The sequence below is a fragment of the Anomaloglossus baeobatrachus genome, chromosome 3 (assembly GCF_048569485.1).
Source record: "Anomaloglossus baeobatrachus isolate aAnoBae1 chromosome 3, aAnoBae1.hap1, whole genome shotgun sequence".
Taxonomy (NCBI): domain Eukaryota; kingdom Metazoa; phylum Chordata; class Amphibia; order Anura; family Aromobatidae; genus Anomaloglossus; species Anomaloglossus baeobatrachus.
In genome coordinates, this window is record NC_134355.1 from 592,842,816 (window position 1) to 592,867,330 (window position 24,515).

The 24,515-nt window shown below is 48.3% G+C and overlaps 1 protein-coding gene across 1 annotated transcript in view; it reads left to right on the forward strand.

The window, feature by feature from the left end:
- Nucleotides 1-543: 543 nt before the first annotated feature.
- Nucleotides 544-24,515, forward strand: part of DZIP1L (DAZ interacting zinc finger protein 1 like) — a 64,517-nt gene continuing 40,545 nt past the window's right edge. The window contains exons 1-5 of the mRNA XM_075341559.1: nt 544-1,008; nt 7,097-7,672; nt 8,899-8,983; nt 10,572-10,696; nt 17,456-17,608. Coding sequence (XP_075197674.1) covers nt 544-1,008; nt 7,097-7,672; nt 8,899-8,983; nt 10,572-10,696; nt 17,456-17,608 — 1,404 coding nt within the window. The remainder of the gene's footprint in view (nt 1,009-7,096; nt 7,673-8,898; nt 8,984-10,571; nt 10,697-17,455; nt 17,609-24,515) is intronic.

A 24,515-nucleotide genomic window follows, 5' to 3' on the forward strand; every position in this document is an offset into this window, starting at 1 on the left:
TGACCAGTTACCACCAGAAAGTGAGTGTTTGCAGAGGGTCTAACATCCAGGCTGCCATTAACACCAGCCCCAGTAGTGAACATTGTGCTGCGGCAGTTCCATCCACATAGCAACACCGCACGTGGCGTCACGTATGAACAGTAATCTAATCCCCTGTAAATATATCCCCTTTACAAAAAGGGCGCAGGGCATGGAACCGGGCAACTGCCACCAAAGTGACATTCCCAAGATATACACTGCCCAGGACCGAGTACCCCATATCCCTGGGTGCAACAACCCTTTTTTTCTGGTGTCACGAACAGGATTGAACTGGACCCGGTCAAACTGGGTGATGTGTGCCTTAAAGACTGTGTTTTATGGGCTGTACTTGATTGCTTGAAAAAACGCTGCCATTTTGCTTTGAAAAGTAACTGCGCCACAGCAGAGGAAAAGGTGTGAGAAGAAAGCCCTTCCCCCTGGGAGTATCCGGTTTGTAAAACGAAACCGGAAGCAGGGAGCGCGGAGGCCCTGCCACAGAATGCCTCCAGGACTGCGACAAGCAACATGTCTGCACCAGGACACCATGCCAGCACACCAGGTCACCCAGGGACCTGGACCACGGGGAGGCTTGAGGCGGAGGTCCAGCGGCTGTGCTGGACTCTGCAAGCGGAACACCTGCAGCGAGTCGAGGAGTGGAAGGCAGAGATGATGGAGGTAGTGGTAGCCATGCGGGCTGAAAAGAATGGAGCGCCGCTTGACCAGGCTGCACCGACCCAGACACCGGGATCCATCCTCGAGCAGGCCGCATCACCGCCAGAGCCAGAGAGACCAGAAGCAGTCACATCACATTCTCCGCTGGAGAAGGGCAAAGTGGCACCAGTTCCCCTGACCAGACCAGAAGCGGTCGCATCATTTTCTCCGCTGGAGAAGGAGCAAGCTCCGGCACCTGATCCAGTAATGACTGCCAAGGCTGTGACGTCATCGGGATCCGCGGAGGAGGCCGCCGCCAGCGTTGATGATCTTCCCCAGGTACTGTGCCCAATCGCTGCAAGGCGTACTACAGACCTGCTTCCGAAGTCGTGGATACCGCATGCAGGGGGCGAGTTCCTCCGTGTTGTGCTAACGAGTTACACGGTATAAGACATCTGGGCGCCCAAGCCAGAGGAACCTGCGTACAAGCCTACTGTTGTCCCGTTCCCAGCCTGGCGTGAGCTTGTTTCTCAGATGTCACACTATGTGCCAGCAGAGCCACCAGGAGGCAGTGCAGGTGCCAGTGCAGCCAAACTCTAAATGCTGATCCCAGAAGGCCAAGTGAACTAGATGGCCCTTTCCAACACCCTGGTAGCTGTCACCTGTTATGCTACCAGTTTGTTTCGTTACTGTTGACTGTTCCTGATTGAAATGTTGCCTTTACCAGTTTTATGTTGATATAAAAATGGACCCCAGGCTGCAGGACTGGCAGCAGCCAAAAACTCTTACCCTGTAAAATGTTGCACCAGTTGTGCACCACCAGAGTACACCCAACCAGTGGACCCTGTTAAGCACTGCCACTAAGGTTGGAAAGTTGGAGGAAAGGTTGGGGACAGCGATAGCTCAAACCTGATCACCAAAGGGATCCGAGATATGCCTCCTTAGAGGGTTCTGGGACCAGGATCTTTGGGTGGTGGGTGCAGGGAGGGGTACTTCAGTTAATGCAACATTGAAAGTGATGAACTTCCCTGGCGTTAAAAGACCTGTTTATATTAATGTTTCAAAATGTAAAAATAAAAGTGTAACCTGTTTCACTTGCAGCCCGAGGACGTGCTGGAATTAACCAAGGGGGAATGTAGCGCCCCTGAAGCCATCAGGGTGCTACAAGGTTCTGCATCCCCCTCGGAAGACCAGTGCCGGTAACACACAAAAACTCCAGTTAATCCCAATTTTCCCCAACAATACCCCATGCAATGGTGCAAAGTTAGGGTCAGACCAACGGATGGCCGCCTAGAGTGGAGCCAGTCCAGTCCACTGGTTGACAAGGTGGGAGGGGCAGACATTGGACAGTCAATCGGAGTCAGTTTGAGGCGAGTAGTGAAGGTGGACGTGAGGAGATGCACTGACACGGGGTTGAGGGTAACCTGGTACCCAGGAGGGTAGTTGCCAGTGGAGTTGGACCAGAGACTCCAACCCCACAGGGTTCACGTTACAGTCATATGGACAGAAGTGGAAAGAAATGCCACCAGACGGGAACCCACAGTTGCTTTACGCCACGGGGACCCACTAACCAGAGACAGGTGCAGGGGAAGTAGGTACCAGATTACTACACTGGCACTGGGACAAAGGGGACCTGAAGGTGAAACAAGCCGGCCTCGTGTGACCAGTTATCTCCAGAAAGTGAGTAAAGAACCAGTTGCACTAAACCTTTTGTGTGGACTACCTTCTTCCGACACCCGTCATTACACCTACCCTATGGGGCCTGGCCCTGCTTGCGGAGGGTCTAACATCCAGGCTGCCATTAATACCAGACCCAGTAGTGGACATTGTGCAGCGGCGGCTCCATCCACATAGCCGCAACACCGCAAGTGGCATCACACATGAACACTAATCTAATCCCCTGTGAACCGGGCAATGGCCACCAAAGTGACATTCCCAAGATATACACTGCTCAGAACCGAGTACCCCATATTCCTGGGCGCGACGATCACAGCCTGTCATCTGCTGCCAGCTAACTGAGATGTCTTGGCAGCTGCTCCTGGCAGAACACATAGCTCTGTCAGGAGGAGCTTCTGGGGACCAAGGTCAGTACATGCTGCAGTCAGGAGAAGCTACTGAGACACCCCAGGCAGCTGACAGCAGATGGCAGGCTGTGATCACCGCTCGCCACAGCATGTACTGACCTTGGTCCCCAGCAACTCTTCCTGGCAGAACTGTGTGCTCTTCCAGGAGAAGCTGCCGAGACACCCCAGGCAGCTGACAACAGATTGCAGACTGTAATCACCGCTCTCTCCAGACGGCATTGTCAGTGTTGAAGTGCTGGCGAGAAGTGGGACACGGCCTTGCACTTTAACACTGACAATGCTGTCAAAGGAGTGCGGGGCAGCCCCCACCTCCATGCCGGCACTATCACTGTTAAAACAGCATTTTTAAGAGTACTTCAGGTCACCAGAGGTCATACTGTGGAAACCCAGGTATGACTTTTGATGAACTGAGTGACATCACTGCTGCCAGCAGAGTCCGTCTTTTCAGTGTTTCCTGGAGCCTGGAGAGATCGGACATGTTTTTGGTCTCTACAGGCTCGGATGTAGCAGAGTCAGGACCGTCGTGGGAACTTGGGTGTTATTGGGGTTAATAAAGTGGTGAAAGAGGGTGGTTTTGTATAGTATTCCAAATAAAAGATTTTTTCGGTGTATGTGTATTTCTTTTTACTTATAGGATTATTGATGGGGGGGTCACATAGACGACCCCTTCCCATCACTAATTCTGGGCTTGATGACAGCTGTGCGCTGTTATTAACCCCTCATTACCCCTATTTCCACCGCACCAGGGCAATCTGGATAAGCTGGGTAAAGTCCTGAGACTGTCGCATCTAATGGATGCGGCAATTCCGGGCGGCTTTTGGCTGATATTTTTAGGCTGGGGGACTCCCAATAACGTGGGTCTTCCCAGCCTGAGAATACCAGCTCTCAGCTGTGAGACTTTATCTTGGCTGGGTATCAAAATTGGGAGGACCGCACATCGTTTTTTTAAAATTATTTATTTTACTGTGCGATATAGACCTGTCCACCGTCGTCTGTGATTTGTTGCAGTCAGACAGCTGTCACTCAGTGTGGGAGCAGGTCTGACTGCAACCAATCACGGCCACCAATGTGAGAGGGAAGTAGTGAATATGTATGAGGCTAATAAGCGTGTCCAGTGAATATGTGATGAGGCTAATGAGTGGGTAGGGAAGAAAAGAGAGGCAGCGGGAGCAGTGTGACAGCCGCACCATGCCGTGATTGGTGAGTATGAACCTGAGAGACAGAGAGAGAGAGAGAATAAGTGGCGTAACACTGTGACAACCTCATTCCCAGAAACCATAAGGTTGTCAGAAATGCATGCACACATATTCTCCAGGCTCCACTCATTCAGTTTCATTACTTTTTCATCCATTTCAGCCTTTTCCTCAGGGCCCCAGACCTCTCTGTTGGGTCCAGCAGAAAATTACTTGCATTTCCCATTGACTTGCATTGTACTCGCTATTCGTAACGAATACACAAATATTACAAAGTACTCGCTCATCTCTAACCAGGCATTTTCCATTAACTAAATAGATACTGCCACGTGGTGTTCTTAAAATGTGCTGCTGGGCTTTAATTATTCCTCATTAGTGATGATCAAGTATTAACTGCCATGCTCGGTGCTCTGTACACGTAATGAGCAGTTGACGCTTGGATGCACATGACTCAAACACCCGAGTGTAATGGAAGTCTTTGGGGAACTCGAGCATTTTTCCGGGAAGTTTTCCAGAAAAATGTTTGAGTTTCCCATTGGCTTCCATTGTACTTGGGTACTCGAGTTGCGCCCATCCGAGCATCAACTGCTCGTTACGAGCACTGAGCACCCAAGCATGATAGTGCTTGATCATCACTATTGCTTATCTTTACACAATATTTCAGTGCAATAATGAAATGTAAAAGTCAATCAGCAAACTGTCTGTACAAACCAAGAACAAATGCTCGGTGCTCCCTTAGTTTGGCGAATTAGTTCAGTGCACCTTCCCACCTACTTTCATCCATCTAGCTCCACATTTTCTTGGCCATAGCTATCAATCACTGAAAAGGGGAAAGTGATAGGTGCAACATAAAGTATATGGGAAGGGGTAGTGAACGTTTGGTCACACCAAAGCTGCATTGAGTGCCTGTAGTTGGTTTGAACAGTCATTTTGGTGATGTCAAACTCGTTATAACGCCTTGGCACAAAATGATGAACCTCAACATCAGTGTTTGGGTCTTCATGTGTGGAGGGGAGCTGAGGAGCTGAGCTCCCTTCACATGTGGTAGATATCGCCTATGTTACATGCTACTGGGACTGAGCCTTGCAGCATGGGTGTAGTAAGGCACCAGGTCACCTGCTCTGCTGGTGCACTGTCGCTGTGGTGGTGGTTGGCACACGGCGCCGCACAGTTTAAAGCCCGCTTTACACGCTGCAATTTCGCATATGATCTTGTATGCGATTTGCAACGCCCCCATCGTATGTGTGGCACGTTCAATTTGTTGAACGTGCTGCACATAAGAGTAACCCTCGTCACATGTACTTACCCGTCCATACGACCTCGCTGTGGGTGGCGAACATCCACTTCCTGAAGTGGGAGGGACGTTCGGCGTCAAAGCGACGTCACACGGCAGCCGGCCAATAGAAGCGGAGGGGCGGAGCTGAGCGGGACGTAAACATCCCGCCCACCTCCTTCCTTCCGCATTGTGGGCCGGGAGCCGCAGGACGCTGGTAAGATCTGTTCATCGTTCCTGGGGTGTCACACACTGCAATGTGTGCTACCCCGGGTACAATGAACAATCTGACGTGCAATTCTAGAGAAAGGTACGATGTGTATGCGATGAACGTTTTACCGTTCAATCGCAATCGCACGTACCTGTCACACACTGCAATGTAACTTACAATGCCGGATGTGCGTCACTTACGACGTGACCCCGCTGACACATTGTAAGATACATTGCAGCGTGTAAAGCAGGCTTAAGGCTTCATATAAGTTAGGAACCCTCTCAAAGGTTCACCGTGATGTGGCAGTGGGCTTCATATAGTCTGATCAGAATGTTTAACCAAGAATCTCATGTTCAGGTATATACATTTTGGCTAGAGGCACTAGATCAACTTATGATTTTTAGATGTGCGGTTCATGTCTAATTTTCCAGTTTTGCTACATGTTGCTGTTAACCATTTAAACCCTGTTGTTAATCTTTGACAGTAGACATATTTGACATATAAATGGAGCGATTGCCAGTGAATCTGCAATTTTATGGTTTTGAAGTATATATAGTACAAGTGACCTGATAATTGCAGGTTCTAAGTTCACACAAGGCATCTTTTGCTGCGTTTTTGGTGCGTTTTTTGAGGTCACAAAGATGCACCAAAATACATTCATTTCCTTCTCCCAGCAAAGTCTATGAGATTTCTATTTTGCTGTCCACACTACGCATCTTTTTTTGGCTGCATCTTGGCTGCGTTTTTGAAGATGCAGCATGTCAATTTTTTTTGCGTTTTTCCAGCATTTTTGAGCCCTTCCAGTCAAAAGATTTGACTTAAAAAAAACGCATTGGGCAAAACAGGGTAAAAATGCGTCAAAAATGCATTGCGGTTTTTGATGTGTTTATGCCACGGTACGTTTTTGGTGCATTTTTGGGGACAAAAACACTGCATCTTTGTGGTTAAAAAAAAGATGCCGCATGTAAACGTACAGTCTGCTAAGAGGCTAAAAAAATCAGAATGTTTTTAAACATACAAATAAATAAACATTTTAATTTCCCATGTTTCTCTGTTTTAAAAACAATCAATAAAAATAACATATGATATCATAGAAAGTGATCAAAATGTTACATGAACCCCTAATTGGTGTCAAAAAAACCTTCATCTCGCCACGTAAAGAAAACCCCTGACACAAGTCCATCGACAATTTTTGTAAAAAGGAGACACAAACCAACATATTTTTTACAAACTTCATCATTTTTTTCCACCATTTAAATAAAAGAAAACATTCCATGAACACTGTAAAAACAAAACCCCAAAAATAACACCAGATTTGCATTTTTTCTTTTTTTTCCTTTTTTTGGTACCTAATATGGTGAATTAAATGGTGTCATTCAAAACTAGAACTCGTCCTTCAAAAAACCCAACTCCTAACACATAGATGTCAACAGGAAAAAAAGTGATGTCTCTTGGAAGAAGAGGAGGAAAATATACAAACATAAAAATAAAAAATGGCAAAGGGTTAATAATGTCTTTTTCTATCTCGATAACAGTCATATTTAATTGTCCTCATGAAAAGTACTTAAATTGGTTGAATTGGATTGGAAAACAAATGTACAAGATGTATCTAATGATTTATACATTGAGTTCCTTCTCTAAAGTCTACAGTTTATTTCATTTACAGTCTTTCCTTGGAAGTATTTACTATCCTCTGTCGTCCCTTACATTCAGCCAACGCTCACTAAAGATGCCGGGATATGTTCCAAACCCTCATCAATATCCTTCTGCGCCTCTTCTAGCACTGTCCCAATATGGCAGCCTTCTTCAGAGTTTCAGGTTTCGTCCACGTAAGGATCTTATTGACTGGAGACGGTTCAGTGCCATTGATGTGGATAGAGTGGCCTATGAATTAGACATCCCTACTCTGCAAGAGACTGTCAGCACAGTGACCTTCTGCAATCTGGATAACGAGAAATGTCCATATTGTCAGCAGCCGGTGGACCCTGTGCTACTCAAAGTCCTAAAGCTGGCACAGCTGACGATTGAATACCTTCTTCAATGCCAAGAATTTCTCTGCAACAACGTAGCACAGTTAGAAGATCAGGTGCAAAAAGCTATTGATGAACATCAAAAAACTAAAGATGACATGGTCAAGCAAGGTGAGGAATTAAGGAAGGTGAAGGAGGAGAACAAGATTAGGAAGAAGCTGTTTGAAGCTCAACAAACTATGTTCAAGGCTGAGGCTAACAATTATCATAAGGTGAGGATGAAAGAACATAGGAAAAGTTAAACTAATGGAAATTAAAGAGGACCTTTCACCAATGTTTTTATGTTGAAATGGACAGACAATGTAATGGTGGCTGCAGAGCGGAATACATTGTTTTTTTTATCTGCCTTTCATTTGTTGAGATATTATCCATCATTATTTTGGAACTTAATTGGTATATTTGGCACTTAATGAGTTAACTTTAAGTAAATCCACGTGATTATTAGATAGTTTTCACCATGGGTGTGTTCTATTACGCCTTGTATGATTCTGACCAATTGTAAGCAGGCAGCAATACAGCAGAAAAAGAACACACCCTATTATGGCTCAGAGTAGGTTTCTAAGTGTGTGAGACATATAAAGACAGACTTCTCTGATCTCCTGCTCTAACCTCGTGCATAACTGAATGTGAGTAGAGGAAAAGTGCAGCTGAGTTTAGCTGTGTCACATTATAAAACTATCACCTCCTCTCATAGGATGGTCACCTCTGCTGTATTGCTCCTACACCCACACTACCTGTACTGAGCTGTATCAGTAATCAGTAATGTCTGTTGTTTTCACTTTATAATTACTCAGCAGTGAGATCACAGCTGTCATATCACACACAGAAAACCAGAACAGGCAGGTTACTCCTGTGTGAGATATAATGCCAGCTTTGATTTCACTGCAGAGGGAGTGCATGTTAATTAGAATAGACATAAGTGTGATACTGACACTTTGTACTCTCAGCTCCAGAAAGGCAGTGTGGGGGGGAGGGGCAGAACAGCAGAGCTGAGAGTGCTATGAGAGGAGGATAAGCGAGAAGGGTTTGTAATGTGACACAGCTAAACTCAGCCTCACTGCCTCATCCCCCACACTGACTCATGCAGGAGGTTAGACCAGGAGATCAGGGCTGTCTCATTACATCACACACACTGAGAAAGCTGCTACCTGCTTTCAATTGGTCAGCATCATACAGGAGAAACAAGTGCACACCACCAGTGAAAAGTATCTGATAACACCCACTTGGACTTAATGAAAGTTAAGTATTTAGGTTCCAAAAACTGATCGCTAGTATCTCCACAACGAAGAGGCAATATTTAAAAATAATAATAAAAATTGTTTTATTCCATTCTGCATCCATAATTACATTGTGTGCCCAGTTCAGCTTGAAAATTTGGTGGTAGGACTTTAAAGAGCACTGGGCAATTTTTAATGATTTGGTCTTCTTCTACCCATAGTGCCAGCTATGTGATAAAGCCTTTATGACCTACTACCATCTCCAGGAGCACCATAAACGCAGACACCCTGAGGCTGCAGAGTTTGGTATATTCAATATTAATGATATAATGTTTTGTATGTTGTGTTTTATATTAATATGTACCAGAGAATTTAAAAGGGTGATCTGACACCTAAAATGTATTTTCTACCTATCTACCCTTATCCCCTAACCACTTTTGTAATTATATTTATTATACAATTGCCTGCACGTCTTCCTATCTATCAAATCCTTAAAGCCTTAAAGGTGTTTTTTCTACCGCACTCCCTATGATGTTTCGTATTAGATTCTTCTCAAACTTAATGTCACAGGAGGCTGGAGCTGCAGTCACTTTCCACAGCGTCCATAGCTCCTCCCGGAACAGGACGTCATTAGGGTCGGGGCTGCAGTTACTTACTATTTACTTGCATTGGCACCCCCTCTGAGGATGTCCTGGATCCTGGAATCTGTGGCCAAGGTCAGCAGAGCAGCGGCATGCTGCTTCTCTCTCCATGACTGTTGCTTGTATGAAAGATGTCATCAGAATGCTTTCCAATGAAATGTCACAGGAAGTGCGGTAGAAAAAGCACCTTTCAGAATTAGATAGATAGGGACATGTGTAAGGATTTGTATTATAAAGATAATTACAAAAATGGTTAGGGGGTAAGGCTAGATAGTTAGAAAATACATTTTAGGTGTCAGACCACCCCTTTAATACAATTATAGTGACTTCCTTTTCAATTAATGCTTTAAATCCAATTGTATCACAGATATGTCCAATCATCTTTCTACTGAAAGGTTTTCTATTTATGCCAAATATTTACTAAGATTACTAAATAGGATTATTAATTTTAAAGCAAATTAGTAAAGGATCTTTAGATCCGCCCCTGAGGAACCTTATGTAATGTGAAACTCAGCTCTGTGAGGCATGTTATACAGAAAAACAATCAAATATGACACTACTTAAAATATTGTCTATAGGGATCTTCATCTGAGGGAATATGTACCACAAAACATAATGTGATGCCATGTTGGCAAGGAAAATATTAATGATTAGAAAAAGAAAATTATTGAGATTTCAGAAGTGACACCTTTATTGGTTTACCAAGTTAAATATAAATAAGCTTTTAAGCAAGGATGCTCCTTCATAAGGAAGGTGTTTTTTTTAACCAAAATGGTGCAGGGTCCATCACCTTTATTGTCCAAAGGCCACCAGTTAAAATTATATTCTGTAGGAGAACTGCTAAGAAAGTTATATGTCCTATGACTGCCATAGAGTATAATATAGTGGCCATGCCCATGCAACCCACCCCCTCAACCAGGAACTAGGAGTTGTAATCCAGTAAGAATGATATGCCATAAATGTCTCCAATTTATCCCATTCATCTGTTTATTTCCCCCCTTATCATAGTATAACTTATCTTTTTGGAATTATGGTTTGTTCTAATTTAGCCCGAGTATGGTAAATCTTAAGCTAGCCCATGTGGGCTTCAAAAGAAAAGTTAGGTATTACCAATTTGGTCAACGATCCATTGTTTTCTCTAGTCTTCTTCATCTTCTTCAAAATATTCCTAGAGCTTTCACAGTTTTGTATCTTTGACAGCTTCTGTTTCTTTTAATGCATTGGTAAAATCTTTCTTAATTTGCATGTTGCAGAGAAACAAAAGAAGAGGCAGGTGGATGATATACAAGAAGGCATCCAAGAGCTGAAGACCACCCTGGTGAAGACTCAGTCTCAGCTGGAGACAGAAAGGGAGATGGAGCATCAGCGTAGAATACAGGTAGGACAGCCATGAATGATCAACGCTGAATTGGTGCCTGCATTTTACTTTTGAAGACATATATTATTCTCATACTATAAGCTGTGACTGATAATATTTTCCAACTTTTATAACATTGGGGGGACAATGAAGCCTGACCCTTTTCTCTAAGTGAAGTGGCCGCTAGAGCCTTTCTGTATTCAAGTGCACATAGAGCTTATTTTTATTTTGATCCCCTGTAAACATGGTGGTCTATTGATGATGTCTGACACTGTTTAGTATAAAGTGGCTTATATCAGAGCTTTATGTTCAGCAAAAGTTTCCTAACATGTCTAAATCATAGTTAACGTCCACATAGTTTGCATTGTTGTAGTGAGGAAGCCTGCTTAATTTGCGTGGTGTGTATCTACAAAAGCACAAACTGGGCACAATGTATGGGCACTACAATGTACTGGGCACAACAGGGGCTTAATTGCAATTTTTAATTCTGCAACATTCACTGCATTTGACTCCATGGGTGTTTTCCAGAGACAAAATTGTCACTACACCTGTAGATGAATTCCCAGAAGGGTGTAATATCCAAAATTTGGTCACATGAGGGTGTTTCTACTGTTCTGCCACTAAGGGGCTCTGCAAATGGAGTCTGCAAACTATTCTAGGAATATCTATGCACCAATGCGTTTCTTCCCTCCTGAGCCCTGGCATGTGGCCAAACAATACTGTACAGTCACATGTGGGGTATTGCCACGCTGAGGAGAAATTGTGTAACACATTATGGGGCCTTTTTTGTTGCACAGCTTTTAGCTTCCCAGTTGTAGAAGAAAGTTCACAGAGCAGATTATTCCCCTTGTGAAAATTGGAAATCTAGGACTACAACATTTTAGTGGTAAAAATGTAATTATTTTTTCTTCACCGCCCAATTGTATAAACTTTTTTGACACATTTGTAGTGTCAACATGCTCACTGCACCTCTTGATGAATTCATTGAGGGGCTTAGTTTGTAAAATAAGGTCACTTGTGGAGGATTTTTACTGTTCTGGTACCTCAGGCGCTCTGCCAATGTGACATGGCACCCATAAACCATTCTAGCAAATTCTGAACTCCAATTTGTCGCTTCTTGACTTCTCAGATTTGCACTATACCTCAAAAGTAGTCCCCAATTACATAGGGGGTATTGACACCCTCAGCAAAATAACATGACAAACTGTGTGGTCCATTCTTCTTATTATCACTTATAAAAATTAAAAACATGGGGCTAAAACAACATTTTAGGGAAATGGTATAAAACCCAACGGTATAAAATTATGTGAAACGCCTGGGGTGTCTGTATGCTCCATGCACCCCTATATGAGTTTATTGAGCGGTTTATTTTGTAAAATAAGGTCACTTATGGGGAATCTGCTGTTCTGGTGCCTCAGGGGGTCCGCCAATGTGACATGGCACCCCCAAACCATGAAAAGTAGTTTTTGACCACGTATGGAGTATTGGCAAACTTAGGAGACATAAAAGCGTCACCAGCGGTCACACGTGCACACAGTGCACGGCACCGCTACAGTCGCACAGCGCATGCGCGGGACCAGGGGCGGTGTCCTGAGGTTTGAAATTCAGCTTTCGAGGGCGGCGTAAATCGGCAGGAGGACAACAATGGACACCAGGCAGCCCGCCCCCATGGATAATTTTCAAAATTTGCATACGAAAAGGTACAAGTTTATAAAGTATTTATTTTGGTATAAAAGGGGCCACAAAAACTATAGGAAGCTTGCTAGAATGCAGCCCAGGAGCTGCAGAGGGGGAAACTTTTAGGTTTACAGGTAAATTTCTGATAACAGGTTCCCTTTAAATGTGACCTGGCATCCACAATATGTTCCAAAAAAACTGGCTCTCCAAAATTCAACTAGCGCTCTTTTCCTTTCAAGCCCTGCCATGTGCCAAAACAAGAGACATTTCTTTACAAATTTTATGGTCCATTATCTCCTGTTACCCTTGTGAAAATGAAGAAATTAGGGATAAAACAATATTTTTGCGGGAAGTTGATTTTTTTTATTTTTTTTTGCTTCTACATTGATTTAATTTCTATGAAGTACCTGATGGGTTAATCAAGTTCTTGATTGTGGTTTTAAGTACTTTGAGGGGTGCAGTTTTCAAAATGGTGTCACTTTTGAGTATTTTCTGTCACAAAGGACCATCAATGTCAGTTCAAATGTGATGTGGTCCCTGAGAAAATTTAGTTTTGTAAATTTTATTGGAAACATGAGAAATTGCTGATAAACTTTAACCCTTCTAGCTTCCTAACAAAAAAAAAAATTGTTTCAAATATGGTGCTGATGTAAAGTAGACATGTGCAAATGTTATTTATTAACTAGAAGGTGGCCCGATTCTACGCATCGGGTATTCTAGAATTTACGTATTGTGTAGTTCATGTATGATTTTTGTTATATATATATATATATATAGATGTTGTTGTGTGTAGTTACCAAGTGTTTGTGTAGGGCGCTGTACATGTTCTGGGTGTTGTCTGGGTGTGACGGGGGGTGAGAGCGGTGTTGTATGTGTGTTGCGTGTGTTGCGTTGTTTGTGGAGCGCTGTGTGTCTGTAGCGTTGTGTGTGTGTTGCGCGGTTTGTGTGTGTGTGGTGTGTTTTGGGGGGAGGTATGTTTTGTGCAATGTGTGTGTTGTGCGGTATGTGCGTATATTTGTGTGTGCCGCGGTGTTTGTGTGTTGGGTGTTGTGTGTGTGCAGCGTTGTCTGTGTGTGTGGGTGTCTGTGTAGGGCAGTGGTTTGTGGTTCCCAGTGTGGTGTGTTGTGCAGTGCGCGCGCGTGTGTGTGTGTGTGTGTTGGGGGGAGGTGCGCACTCCCAAACGTGCTCCATCACCCATGCAGCGCACTCCCCATCGTGCTCCATCCCCCATGCAGCGCACTCCCCATCGTGCTCCATCCCCTATGCTGCGCACCCCCCATCGTGCTCCATCTCCCATGCTGCACACTCCCAAACGTGCTCCATCCGCCATGCTGCGCACTCCCAAACGTGCTCCATCCGCCATGCTGCGCACTCCCAAACGTGTTCCATCCGCCATACTCCGCACTCCCCATCGTGCTCCATCCCCCATGCAGCGCACTCCCCATCGTGCTCCATCCCCTATTCTGCGCACCCCCCATCGTGCTCCATCTCCCATGCTGCGCACTCCCAAACGTGCTCCATCCGCCATGCTGCGCACTCCCAAACGTGCTCCATCCGCCATGCTGCGCAACCCCAAACGTGGTCCATCCGCCATGCTGCGCACTCCCAAACGTGCTCCATCCGCCATGCTCCGCACTCCCCATCGTGCTGCATCCCCCATGCTGCGCACTCCCAAACGTGCTCCATCCGCCATGCTGCGCACTCCCAAACGTGCTCCATCCGCCATGCTGCGCACTCCCAAACGTGCTCCATCCGCCATGATGCGCACTCCCAAACGTGCTCCATCCGCCATGCTGCGCACTCCCAAACGTGGTCCATCCGCCATGCTGCGCACTCCCAAACGTGCTCCATCCGCCATGCTGCGCACTCCCAAATGTGCTCCATCCGCCATGCTGCGCACTCCCAAACGTGGTCCATCCGCCATGCTGCGCACTCCCAAACGTGGTCCATCCGCCATGCTGCGCACTCCCAAACGTGCTCCATCCGCCATGCTGCGCACTCCCAAACGTGCTCCATCCGCCATGCTGCGCACTCCCAAACGTGCTCCATCCCCCATGCTGCGCACCCCCCATCGTGCTCCATCCCCCATGCTGCACCAGCATCAGCCTCTCTACCCGCAGCATCAGCCTCTCTGCCCGCAGCATCAGCCTCTCTCCTCCCAGCATCAGCCTCTCTGTCCCCAGCATCAGCCTCTCTGTCCCCAGCATCAGCCTCTCTGTCCCCAGCATCAGCCTCTCTCATCCCAGCATCAGCCTCTCTCCTCCCAGCATCAGCCTTTTCTGTCCCCAGCATCAGCCTCTCTCCTCCCAGCATCAGCCTCTCTCCTCCCAGCATCAGCCTCTCTCCTCCCAGCCTACCCCAGCCTCAGCCTCCCCCAGCATCAGCCTCTCTCCTCCCAGCATCAGCCTCTCTCTTACCAGCATCAGCTTCTCTCCTCCCAGCCTACCTCAGCCTCAGCCTCCCCCAGCATCAGCCTCTCTCCTCCCAGAATCAGCCTTTTCTGTCCCCAGCATCAGCCTCTCTCCTCCAAGCCTACCCCAGCCTCAGCCTCCCCCAGCATCAGCCTCCCCCAGCATCAGCCTCTCTCCTCCCAGCATCAGCCTCTCTCTTACCAGCATCAGCTTCTCTCCTCCCAGCCTACCTCAGCCTCAGCCTCCCCCAGCATCAGCCTCTCTCCTCCCAGCATCAGCCTTTTCGGTCACCAGCATCAGCCTCTCTCCTCCCAGCCTACCCCAGCCTCAGCCTCCCCCAGCATCAGCCTCTCTTCTCCCAGCCTTCCCCAGAATCAGCCTCTCTCCTCCCAGCCTCCTCTAGCACGCCGTGCTCCTCTGCCGACACTCACAGATCCGATCGCACACACACACACACACACCCGATCGCATACACTCACACACACCCGATCGCATACACTCACACACACACACACACACACACGATCGCATACACTCACACACACCCAATCGCATACACTCACACACACCCGATCGCATACACTCACACACACCCGATCGCATACACTCACACACACACACATTGACGATATTGCACACACGCGCTCATACTCACAACATCCGGAGATACCACATGCTTCTGGCCATGTGATCCTCCGGCAGGTCCTGGAAGCTCACAGCACAGTATCGCCGCCGAGAAGCAAGCGATATCCCAGGATGTTGTGAGTATGTGGATGCGATGTGATGTGTGTATGAGAGTGAGTGTGATCTGATGTGTGTGTGTGTGCTGTTATGTGTGTGCGTGTGTATGTTCCGCCGCTGCAGGACCTTGATGTGTGGATGCGATGTGATGTGTGTGTGAGGTGTGTGTGAGAGTGAGTGTGATCTGATGTGTGTGTGTGTGTGTGTGTGTGTGTATGTGTGTGTGTCTGTTGTTATGTGTGTGCGTGTGTGTATTTTCCGCCGCTGCAGGACCTTGATGCGCTGGTAACTATGCTACCATGGTTACCAGCGTATCTCGTCCCCCGCTCGCACGGGAGCCCACACCAGCATACGGCGGCCAGCCCCAGCAATGCGAGGGTATGTGTCGGCTGGTTTGGCGGCGTACGCTGATGTGGGCTCCCAGGGGTACAGTACTCACCTGGTAGTCATGGCTCCGTGACCGTGTCGGTTCGGGGAATGTGTGGGGGGGCGGGGCCAGAGCTAGCGTGCATTGCGTGAGGGGGGCGGGGCGTGGCCGAGTTGCCAATGCCTGCAGGGTGCCGGGGCGAGAGGCCAATCTGTGGGGGGGGCGGAGCCTGGGCGAGCGGCCGGCCAATCCGTGTGGGGGCGCAGCCTGGGCGAGCGGCCAATCCGTGCGGGGGGCGGGGCCATGGCGAGCCCAGCGGCCAATCAGCTTTGTGTCACCGTAAGGACACAATTTTGGAGCAAGACAGACAGACAGACAGACAGACAGAATAAGGCAATTATATATATAGATGATTTTCTGTGGTTTATCTATCTGATTTAAAAGCATAAAATTCAAAAATTGCAACATTTTCACATTTTTGGCACATTTTTGATATTTTCACAAATAAATACAAATTATATTGACCAAAATTTACACTCACAACCTGGCAGTGGACACAGTCTATGCGTTTTGAGCATGCAGGCTCTTAATCTATTTTTTTGGATTCCTATTGCCATGGGTGCTGGATACCTCCTTTGCCTGTTTTGAATTGAGCCAACAGAGAAGTAGGCCCAGTTCTCCAGGAACCCCAAGTCATCCTTTCGACATCAAATCCTGAGACACTCATTCACCTGCCTAATCTTGAGCTTCCTCTTTTGCGTGGCACGTGGTACGTGTAGTATTTTGGAGAATTCTACCTTTGAGGTCCTTGCCTTAAAGGGGGTGTCCCACAATCAGAGTTCATTTTAAGGTTTTAATCAGTGATAAATGTGTCCCTGCTAGGTACTGTGTATTGGCCGTGTCTGACTGTACAAGGACATGGTCAGATCATACCACAGCTCCTGGGCTAGGGAGGATGCAAAAGAGAATATATGATAGCACAACATGGCATAACAGCTGGTTCTTTTTGTGAGGTAAAACATTTCCCTGCCTGGTTTTTTTTTTTTTTTTAAATAAAAGTTTTCCCTCAAAGAAAGAATAATTTGCAATCCCATGCTGGAATGACTGATTACTTTTTTACTTCCTCCCCGACCCAGGAGATGTGGTATGATCAGACCTTGTCCCTGTACGGTCAGACACGGACATTACACAGTACATAGCAGGGACACATTTGTAAGATTTTCTCAGCACAGGAATATATTTTATTTATTTTTTTTTTAAAACACATCAAATTGTGGAACTTATTATTCCAAGATCTAATGAACTTTGTTTGTGGGAGAACCCTTTGAAGCTTTTAGCCTAATTCTCAAAATAATTTTTAAGGACCTTCCACCTACCTCTAACTTTGTCATTGTTCTCTTTGTGCTCCTCTCCCAGGTTAGTTACATTATTTTTTTTTATAATGTTTCCTTCATCAGTAACATTTTTGGGACAATTGAGTGTCTGTCTATTGGGCACATTGTCTGTCATGACTCAAGTCTCCCATTGTTTGTTAGTTGGTTATTTTTTTTCTTGTAATTTTCTTTCTACTTGTGTTTGTACCAGGAACTGGAGGAAGCACGGCGAAAGGAAGAAAATATGATGAGGGATTTTGAGAGATGGAAAGAAGAAGAAAGAGTGAAGCTTCAGAATGATATGGATAAACTGAGACGACAGCTCGTTTCTCAATTCGAAGACATTGCTCTCAAAAATACGGCTGTAAGTGAGGTTGGGGGGGGCTAAATTATGAGCCCAATGCCAACCATCCAAAATTGAGACAGATATCACTTGAATATTATAAAGCAGTTATCTGATCTGGATGTGTAATTTGTCTGGCATTATAGTACTATTCCATATATGCGTAACAATTAGTGTTGAGCGCACCCGGATCTGAAAAATCTGGATCTGCACGGTTCGAGGTTCTGATCCGAGTCCGACCACTACCTGGGATCCGGGGTGCACGATCCGGATCCTTTTTTTTTTCTCTCTCTCTCTCTCTCTCGATTATAGCCGATCCGCTCAACTCTAGTAACAATGTACACTATGACATTTTTTGGTTATCTGGAGAAACGAAAATCAATATAAACTGGCATAGATTGCACCATGTTTCATAAATGGGTTTCCCACTTTCAAAAAAGTAGTCACCAAATGATTGCAGACATGTAACAGAAAACACAAATCATACTCACCCTTCCTGGGTCCAGTGCCTGCTCTCCACTGCTGTGCCGGTCTCTGTATATTGACTGTATTGATATGTGCTGGAGTCTTTATTTCACTGCTGCAGCCAATCACTAGGCTCAGCAGTTCTGATGACATAGACAGTACTAGCTATGGAGTGCAGTGATTGGCTGCAGCAGCCATGTGTCATGAAGACCTGACGCTACTGCTGAAGCCAAATCACTAGGCTTAGTGGTTCTGATGACAGTACAAGACACGGAGCTCAGTGATTGATTGCAGCAGTAACCTATCCTGTAGGCCTGACGCTACCACTAAATCCAAATCACAGATATCAGATTAGTGGCGGAGAGCTGGTGTTGTAGCAGGGGAGGATTATACCATCTGTGTTTGCTGTTTTACATGTGTAAAGTCATTGGAAGACAGCCATTTTGAAAGTGGATAACCCCTTTATGAAGAGTAAATCAGGCGCATCCTACTTAAGCTTACAGCACATTAAATATGAGGTGTGAAACACCAATCTTAATGCATTCCCCCATTGTGTATTAATTGAAATTCACCCCATTGTTATTTTCTGTTTCATTATGTCCAACAACACAATATACAGTATATCACAAAAGTGAGTACACCCTTCACATTTATGTAAATAGTTTATTATATCTTTTCATGGGATATCACTGAGGATCTGACACTTTGATACAATGTAAAGTAGTCAGTGTACAGCTTGCATAACAGTCTAAATTTGGTGTCCTCTAAACTCAACACACAGTCATTCAGGTCTAAACCGCTGCCAACAAAAGTGAAATAGGTCAAACTGTGCCCAAAGTGTGAATATTTTGTGTGACCACCATTATTTACAAGCACTGCCCTAACTCTCTTGGGCATGGAGTTCACTGGAGCTTCACAGGAGACACTGGATCCTCATCCATCCTCCACAACAAATCTACACTGTTAGGCCCGTTTCACACGTCAGTGAAAAACACAGACGTTTTTCACTGGCGTGTAAAACACGCACATGTCCCTGCGTGTGCCGAAAACCACGGCACACGTGGGTTGTCTAAGTGCAATCCGGGCTCCGTTCTCCGTGGCCCGTGATTGCACTTAGAGATTCACTCACCTGCGCCCGCTCCCGCTGTCCATGGTGCTGATCGCTCCCGCGACGCAGCATCCGGCCGGCGGTGACCTCCGCAGCAGCTGCTTCCGGGTCGGCTGTGTCGCGCATAATGAATATGCGCGACAGTAATCAGCCGGTTTAGAAGCAGCCAGCAGAACGGGCTGCAGAGGACATCGCTGGACGCCGGGTGAGTTAAAATGTTTTTTATTTTAAAAGCACGTTTTTTTCTGGCACGTGTTTCACGGACCACACCACTGCGTGGTCCATGGAACATCAGTGATGCCAGGAAAAAATGGACATGTCTCCGTGCGGCAATCACGCACACGCGGGTACGCTGCACGGAGACACGTGCAGTGAAAAATCACTGACGTGTGAGCAGACCCATTCATTATAATGGGTCTGCGTATGTCAGTGATTCTGGTACGTTTAAAAAAAAGCACAAACGTACCAGAATCACTGACATGTGAAAGGGGCCTTGTACAACAGTTTTTTAGGGCATTTTAAGGGATGACATGGAAAAATATATTGCAGAAAATAATATAATAACTGACAGACAGCATGGATTCATGAAAGATAAGTCGTGTCTAACCAACCTGTTGGGGTTCTATGAGGGGGTAAGTGCAAACCTGGATATTGGTAATGCAGCTGATATGATTTATTTGGACTTTGCAAAGGCATTTGATACTGTACCACATAATATCCTTAGGCTATGTGCCCATGGGAGCTCGTACCTGCGGATATATCTGCAGGTACGGCCACAGGTTTCCCGCAGCACCTCCCCGGAATCCGCAGCTATACATAGCTGCGGGATTCCAGCGGAATTGTTGCGGTAAACCTGCGGATATGCATGCGAATTACCTGCGGAACTCCCGACCTCTATCTCCATAGTGAAGGGCTGGAATTTCTGCAGGTAAATCCGCAGTAATAATTAACATGCAGTTATGTGCGACTGTGGGACATCCACAGCATATTCCACAGTCACACATTCAGAAGCATGGACACAGACACTCCCCATGTCCCATAGGGTAATGTGACGCCCTGGACTAGCCAGGTAGTCACAGGTAGGCCCTTGCATAAACACCCTTCCGCAAACAAGGTAACAGCAGCCAACATAAAATCCCTGAGTCACCCCTCTCAGGTCTTGACGTTCACACCAGGGGCAGAGCCAGGTGGTTGGCCACGCCCACCGAGGAGTTCGGATAGCCTGAGGCGGGAAAAACACAAAACAGATCAGTTTTGGAGATGAAAGAGAGCAGTAGCAAAGTGTAAACGTCTGTCAGGAGTCTGGGTCGTAGCCCAGATATCCTGTGACCAGGAGGCAGACGGTGGTTGCCACCTGCAGGAGCCAGGAAGATGGCTGGTGGAACCGTAAGGGACCGGGACAGGGTAGTGGCCCGCCGGTACCAAATCGGGGAACCAACTGGAAACCGGAGCACCAGGAGGGGTACTCAGACCCAGAACGAGGTCCAGAAGCCACTGGACCACGTCGAATTTACTGATTGAGGTCTGGACCTTAGGTCCTTTCCCGTCCCAAGACCCGAAAGACAGCAACAGCCCACCGAGGGGGATAGAAAGCCACCGCACAGACAGAGAGATCCCACGGGCCAGCGCCTGCGGGCAAACTGGTTCCCCGACACACATAAAGCCGGGGAGCGGACTACCATTGCTGAAGCATAGGCAGTCAAGTTCTACAAAAAGAGGTGCAGGAGAAAGGCGGGGACCACCAACTTGGTGGGGGACCAGACGCAGCCGGCTGCGGGCACCGACCACCATCATTTTTTGGTTTACCAGAGACTCCGGTGTATGTCATAGTGAGTACAACAGTGCCCTCGGGCTGCGCACAGCACCGCACTAACATGCCCGCACCTCGCAACCACCGGGCCCCGGGACCATCAGCCCCTACCCACAGAGGGGTCAACACCAGGCTGCACAACACCGTCCCCGGGAGCCTAGTTAACGGCAACGGTGGTGTCCACACTCACCACAACCCGTGGGTGGCGTCACGAACTTAAATCCCTAAACACCACGGCTTCGGCCGTGAACCTCCCCACCGAAATCCCCTCATGTAGCTCCAGCCTCCCTTCAGAGCGACTTGACCCCCGGGTCCAGAGGCGCTCGGCCACCCACCAAACAAGCCCGGATCCGATCAGCTTGGCTGCGGCCGAGCGCGGAGCGGTACATATCGACTCTTCTGGCATCACGAACAGGATTGAACCCATCCACTTACCGGTGGAAGTGCACCTTGAAGTAGAAGTCAGCGGTGACCCGTTGAAAAATTTCAGAATCCGCCATGTTGTCACTATCCCTTGGCGCGAAGTTTCCCGCCAGACCCGTCTCCCCTGCGAAAAGAGCGCGAGAGTTGAAGCCTTGCCCCCTGGGAACAGAGCGGTGCAGGAAAGCGTGCGGCTGAAAAGTGAAGCCGAGCAGAAAGAGCGCCAAGTGCCGCGAAAAGACCAAGGGGAAGCGGGTGAAGACCTTGTCCCATGTGACTGACTGGATAAAGGGCAGGGACTCCAGGACTCTGCCACCCGTTTGGTTCCTGGACTCCAAGACAACAACATGTCCGCCCCGTCCGGCAAGCCAGAATTCCCGGAGCCCGCGCCTGGAACGGCGTGGATGGAAGCCCGGACAGCGGCCATATGTCACTGCAACCAGGTCCAGCTGCGTCTTCTGATGGAGCGATGGACAGCCGAGGTGGAGGAGCTGGCTGCGGTCGCGCGGGCGTACGACGTGGAGGCAGCCTTAGAGGAGTGGGTGGGCGACCCACGCCCCTATGTCCCCGAGGGACCGGCTGCTGCGGATGAGGGACCCGGTCTGCCCCGGCCCCCTATACTGCCTCCCACGTTGTCCTTGTCGATCACCGCTACTTCCCCGCCCGGCCCATTGCCACCAGCACCGGCAGTGGGGTCCGCCTCACCGGCCTGTGGGGAAGCCACCGGCAAGAAAGAAGAAGCGGATGAAGGGGCCGCGGAGCCCGCTGTGGGTGCTGAAGCCGAGGCGGACGGATATGGGCTGCCACCAGGTACCCACGCTTGGTTAGAGTGAAAGATGGCGCAGTTTTTTATCCAGGTACGAGTTGAGTCGATGCAGCAGGCTTTGGGCTGGAGGGGGGAAATGCAGAAAATGGTGGCTGTAGTATGGTCGAACGAGAAGCCCGCCTTGGGAAAGGATAGGGCCACGCAGACCCCCTCGGCCCCATCAGCCAGCCTGGAAACAAAACTACCGCAGCATGAGATCGGTGAACCTCAGGTGGCTCAGTTCCAGGAGTGAGCGGCGGTGGCCGCAGAGTTACTCCAGTGTATGGTGGAAGCCGTGAATCCCAGGATATACCGTACCTGGTTTGGCGGGTCCGACTCCCAGCGACAGGGGCGGCCCGACCCCGTGCATTAAAGAGGGTTTCTGGCTACCCCATTTGTTGTTGGTCCCCGTTGGGACCCCGTTGAACCCTGTTTGTCCAGTTTACCCATGAACAAGGCCGAGAACTAGCAGGCCACCCAAAAACTTTTGGGTTTGTAAATAAGTCCCTCACCACCCTTTAGGTCCCACAGCCTCCGGAGAAGCAGACTGGAGGAAGGGCCTGCGGGAATGTGATGGCCGAGGGCCTGTCACCAATGCAACTGGTGACGACCCTCGGGGTCAGGGGTCCCCTAGACGTGGGGCCTCTGAGAGACTGCCGGGTAAGGAACTTTTTACCCGTCCCGTTTGGGTAACACCTGGACCAGTTCCTGTTCCTGAACTGGGGAAAAGGGGTGCTGACCTGTTTCTTAGAGGCAGCATCAAGGCTAGGTTTGCTTGGGTGGGCAACTGGAAGGACCCGGTCCCGTTATCATTAATAAAAATGTTTTATATATGTGCAACGTTTAAGAATGTGCCTCTGAAATGTAAAAAGTTTAGTATACTTGTACCTGTTTTCCCGTTTATCTTTTACAGCAAACAAAAATAAACCGGTGGTGGTTGGGCAGCCCACGGATGGTCTGCATTAAACCAAGGGGGAATGTGATGCCCTGGACTAGCCAGGTAGTCACAGGTAGGCCCTTGCACAAACACCCTTCCCCTAACAAGGTAACAGCAGCCAACCTAATAACCCTGAGTCACCCCTCTCAGGTCTTGACGTTCACACCAGGGGGCGGAACCAGGCGGTTGGCCACGCCCACCGAGGAGTTCGGATAGCCTGAGGCGGGAAAAACACAAATCAGATCAGTTTTGGAGGTGAAAGAGAGCAGTAGCAAAGTGTAAACGTCTGTCAGGAGTCTGGGTCATAGCCCAGATATCCTGTGACCAAGAGGCAGACGGTGGTTGCTGCCTGCAGGAGCCAGGAAGACGGCTGGTGGAACCGTAAGGGACCGGGACAGGGTAGTGGCCCGCCGTTACTGAACCGGGGAACCAACTGGAAACCGTAGCACCAGGAGGGGTACTCAGACCCAGAACGAGGTCCAGAAGCCACTGGACCATGTCAAATTTACTGATTGAGGTCTGGGCCTTAGGTCCTTTCCTGTCCCAAGACCCGAAAGACGGCAACAGCCCACTGAGGGGGATAGAAAGCCACCGCACAGGCAGAGAAATCCCACAGGCCAGCGCCTGCGGGCAAACGGGTTCCCCGACACACATAAAGCCGGGGAGCGGATTACCGTTGGTGAGGCATAAGCAGTCAAGTTCTACAAAAAGAGGTGCAGGAGAAAGGTGGAGACCACCAACCTGGTGGGGGGCCAGACGCAGCCAGCTGCGGGCACGGACCACCATCATTTTTTGGTTTACCAGAGACTCCGGTGTATCTGTCATATTGAGTACAACAGTGCCCTCGGGCTGCGCACCGCACCAACACGCCCGCACCTCGCAAATGTGGCGCCCTGGACAAGCCAGGACGTCACAGGTACTGCAACAACACACCCCACACCCCGGTTGGGCACATCAGTCAGACACAAATCCTTGTTGCCTCCCTCCAGGGGCTGATGTCCACACCAGGTGGGGTGGAGCCAGGCGGTTGGCCCCACCCACTGAGGAGTTCACAGTCCTGGAGGCGGGAAAGGAAGCGAGTGGGGAGAGAGTAGAGTGAGAGTTGAGGGAGGTGGTAGTTGAGGAGCAAGAGCAGACTGACCGTGTCCGGGAACATGGCCCGGGCACCCAAGAGCAAGGTTGGCAGATGGTGGTGAGCGTCTGCAGTAGAGGCCGATTGACGCATAACCGTAAGGACTGGGGACGGGCGGTGGCCCGCCGGTACCGAACCGGGGAGCGAAGAGAAGCCAGCACCATTCGGCAGGGCCTACGGACCCCGACCAGGCTTGGAGTCGCCGTTAAACTAGTCAAATTCATCAGCGACGGGAACCTCCGGGGTTTCCC